Below are 4432 nucleotides of genomic sequence, written 5' to 3'. Positions count from 1 at the left end.
GAGGTTTACAAGCTTGATACAGAGACGTTAGTGTGGGAGAGGATTGTGTGTGGGAAAGAGGAGGAGAAGCCGAGCCAACGCGGGTGGTGTGCGTTTACTGCAGCGGTTAAGGATGGTGAGGAAGGTCTGTTGGTTCATGGTGGGAATTGTCCGACCAATGAGCGGCTTGATGATTTGGTGTTTTGGGGTTTCTCTCATCTTAATGCCAATCAATGAGTTACCTTTGTGTCTTTTCGTTTGTAAACTACTTTGTGCGCGTGCGTGTTGCTGTTTTAAGGAGTTTATGTGTTGATGATATGTAACTTCTAAAGTGTTCAAGTTTAAGGAACTATGTGTGTTGAAAAATTTGCTACCTGTTCCAAATATTTGTTTGGTGTTGTCGAGTCTCATTCTCAAAATTAAAGTGTAACACCACCATGGTGAGACATTTGCAACATTCCTATCACTATGCTTCAATTGCGTGTAACAATTGATCACCGTTTTGAGACATTACGATTTGGGGATAGTATGATTATGTGAAAGGGGATAGAACTTTTATCTTTCGTTACATAAACAGATGCTTGATTTCTGTATTGTATTATAATACAGTTTCCATAGTTTTTTTTAAAAAACTAGCTAGATTAGTCAATGAAATGACGCTCCTTAGAGCAAGTTAAACGATGGAGTGTTAAAAAAAATTTTAAGTATGTTTTTAATTATAATAATTAGAAATAATGAAGTTAAAAACTTTTTTTAAAAACTGTAAAATGGTATGCTCCAATGTTAAGATCTTAATTTTGGGTTCTTAAATTTTTTAAAAAGTTAATTTGAAAAGTAAAATATGTCAACTACCAGGCATTCAACTCAAACACTAAGCATTGAACTGAAACACTAAGGGGTTATTGGTTTGAGAGTTAAATATAATTTTAATGACTTAAAATGTTATGTAAAATATGTTATTTAATCAAGACTTTTTAAAATTCTTTTAAAATTTGGTGTTATTAGTTGTGGATTTATAAAAAGTAATCTAAAATCTTGATAAATCTAATGTTATTGGATTAAGAGTTTTATAAAGTCATTAAAAGTTTTATGTTATTCAAGAATCTTGGATTGTTAATGAATTCAAATATTATGTTATTGATTTAAGATTTTATATCATTTTCTTCATAAAAAAAGTCATGAAAACTCTCTCATCAAATAGAGAGATTTGTGAATCATAATCCATGACTTTTTGGTGTTCTTTTGCTCAATGGCCTCAGCTTCGATGGCTTTTCTTCTCCGCATCCCACACTCCTCTCCGCTGCCCCAGAACAAAAGTGATACAAAAAAATCCAAGTTTGATTGGCATATTGGAAAACAAAAAAAAACGGCTTTGATCATAGAAGAACACGAGCAACATCACTTGCTTCGCAGATGAGAACATGTTTTCCTCCATTCAGATTATAAGCAAACTCGTGTTGGGCCTTTTCATATTCATCCTTCACATATAAAGCAGTTGCCTCTGCTTTTTTATGCATCTACAAAGGCGACACAACGTCCCCCGAAACCTGCACCAATGAACCGAGCACCATATATAGTAACTCAATTTTTTTTTGTTTGACATCCTACACCAAAACTCAATTAAGGGGGAGTGTTAAAACATAATTGAGTTTTGTATAACATAAAGTTACGTACGTTAAGAGTCATGATTTATATGTTGTGTCTTATGAAGAGTCATGTCTTTTCTTATTATACAACACAATGTTTCACTCGTAAAAATACAGATCGAGTCTCTATTTCCTGCAATACAAAAGTCTGTAATACAATTCAGTTTCTCATATCAATAAAGTTGCGTGTTTGATTAAAGAGAGAATCGTTTATTATTATGTTCTTTACTCTATCTCTCATACTCTGTTTTTTTTGTTGTTGATAAAAGCCAAAACCAACGAGTATGACTTTGGCGTTAGGGTTCTGGAGATTTTAACCTCCCACCATGTCTTCCTTGGTCTCTTTCTCTTTATATTTTTTTTATCTATTTTTTGACAAAAGAGTTGAATAATCAAGAGAATATTGTCCAATATTTTTTTAGAAAGTTTGCAAAATTTTATGAAAGATTTTACAAGATTAGGAAATACAAATCAGCAAGATTATAAAAAACTTTCTAAACAATCTGTTAGAATCTTTCATTTTGCAAGATTATACTTTTATTTAAAGTCATTAAAATTCTCATTAAATCCCAAACCAATACCTCCCCCTAACTCGAGAAAGAAGATGAATTAAACAAGATTCTGAGAAAGTGAAATGGAAAGGCAGCAAAACATAATGGGTATGAGAGAAACTTACTTGTGTATGGGTCTGAAACTAACTTGGTGAGGTTATCTCCAAGACAGCAAAAAACAAAAAAACAAAGAATAGTTAACAGGACTATCAAACACACATTCACCTGCAAAAAAAAAAAAAAACAGCTTAAGATTTATAGCAATATCTTAATGATTCCGAGATTATGTTAATCAACACAACACATTGGAATGTAAGTGAAGACTTCTTGGTGTTTACTAACCTTTTCTTCTTTCTTTGAGCTGAGTTTTCATTGTAATATCTTTTGGGGTTTGGTTCAAAAGTACTAAACCCAATGTTTATAAGCAATCCGGTGAAGCTGATCAATACCCTGCAAGCACACCTGCTCCTGCTACTCCTAGAAGCATGTTGGCAGTAACTCCTCTATATAGCGCATAGGCTACATTCCCAGCAAACCACTTCAAGTAACCATCTTTCTCTTTGGAACATCCGAGAAGGCTCTTGAAGTAACCTTTAAATGCAAAGTTGGAAGCCTAAGAGCAATTAAATTTTAGTGATTTACAACCAAAACCAGCTATGATTCTGCTAATTTCTCTATTCTTTTTCTAAAAAATGAAATCAAATTCCAGAAACTAAATCAATAAAAATCGAAACTTTATCCTTATGCACACACCGCCACTAAACCAGGCTAAATCAGCTCTTCCCAAGACTGAATATTTTGATCAACTAAAGTAGATTCTGTTAAAAACAGAGTCACATACAATAAGAAAAGAGGTACATTGATGGACCATATCCAGAAACTTAGACAAACTCCAACTGAAATTTTGATTTCCAGACTAACATGAAATTTAGACAATAGTACTCAAGTTACAAAACAGAGAAATCAAATAGATGATAAGAAGAAGACTGCTTACCCTTTCGAAGAAGAAGCTTCAAGACTTTGATTTGAAGTGAGGGGATTTTACTCCTCTCTCTTCTCCCGGAAACGATGAGATGATGAGTCAGATAAATAAAAACCATTAGATAGATATGCCCAAACCATATTCTTATTTATTCCCATACACAAATTCTTTAGCCCTTATTTGTCCGGGTCTTAATCAATTTCAAAACAAAGTAATCGAAGAAGAAGTAGAGGAAGAGATGAAACTCACATCCTGAACTTGCTAAAATCAAACACCCAATTGACAAAGACCCAATTTTAATCAAACAAATTTACAGCAAAAAACAAAGACCCAATCGACAGTCATAGACACTAATCTTGCTAAAATAAATACCCAATCGAAAGAACCCTAATTTTACTAGTCAATTCCCAAATCAGTAAACTCTAAATTTCTAATTTCTACTCTCAATTCAGAAGATAGTAAAGATCTACACTTCAAAACAGATATAGGCGGATTAGAAAACCAATTTCCGACACATCTCTTCTCTCAATTCGACGATTGAGACTTCAGAGGAAAATCACAGAGGAGGAGGATTGGGTCGAAAGAAACGAAGGAAAGAAGAAGAAAATCTTTGGTCGAAGTTTTTTTGTTTGTTTTGTTATTTCCAACAACCAATCAGAGACCAACACATATGAGATCCTTAATGATCCTAAAATTGCTTATCTTAGGATCGATTTTAACATTTATAATGTATTTTGATTTATTTTTAAGGTTAAGCATCTCTTTAAAATCCCTTTAAAATCACCGTTGAACTTGCTCTTAGTTGGAATATTTTTGTGGCGAAAACAATGTGGAATCTGAAATCAAGTATGAAAAGGAGTAGTCAATGAAACGATGTTACCAAGAATAATTGAGTATACTATATATGTTAACAAAGAGGGCTAGATCTGAATCCTCTTAAGAAGAAAATTTAGTAAAAGCTTAGACAATTTAATAAAAAACAAGAACTAAAAACAAGGGAGACTTGCAAAATTAGACCCCTAACTTGAGTCAATTGCAATGTTAGACCTCTCTTTTTCTCTCTACAACATTTGTCACTTTCTCTCTATTAAATCCTTGTACATTCATTGTATTCACAAAATTGCTATTATTTCTGATTTATTTGAATTTCTTGCGAAAATGTTTATTACATTCATATCTTCATCTTCTTCTTTTATTTACGGTTGTGCCACCGCCATCAAATTTCCAACAACCATGAACAACCAAATTTCAAGCTCTTAAAGCTTCAACAACCT

General features: G+C 32.9%; 1 protein-coding gene and 1 long non-coding RNA gene across 5 annotated transcripts in view; one reads left to right on the top strand and one right to left on the bottom strand.

Moving 5' to 3' along the window:
- LOC104763217 (nitrile-specifier protein 5-like) overlaps window positions 1-216 on the top strand; it is a 1917-nt gene extending 1701 nt beyond the window's left edge. The window contains exon 3 of the mRNA XM_010486622.1: window positions 4-216. Within this exon, the coding sequence (XP_010484924.1) occupies window positions 4-216 (213 nt within the window). The remainder of the gene's footprint in view (window positions 1-3) is intronic.
- LOC104760802 lies at window positions 1131-3993 on the bottom strand. Of its 4 annotated transcripts, none has more exons than XR_763025.2 (5): window positions 3171-3984; window positions 2519-2767; window positions 1869-2401; window positions 1654-1773; window positions 1131-1526 (listed from the first exon to the last, which is right to left on the bottom strand). It is a non-coding gene; the product is annotated as an uncharacterized LOC104760802 (long non-coding RNA). The 4 variants fall into 4 exon arrangements; XR_763024.2 differs by having other exon boundaries at window positions 1654-1990; window positions 2302-2401; window positions 3171-3882; XR_763026.2 differs by having other exon boundaries at window positions 1654-2401; window positions 2519-2789; window positions 3171-3993.

This window comes from Camelina sativa, chromosome 18 (assembly GCF_000633955.1).
Source record: "Camelina sativa cultivar DH55 chromosome 18, Cs, whole genome shotgun sequence".
Lineage (NCBI taxonomy): Eukaryota > Viridiplantae > Streptophyta > Magnoliopsida > Brassicales > Brassicaceae > Camelina > Camelina sativa.
This window is presented reverse-complemented; position numbering and strand designations above follow the sequence as displayed.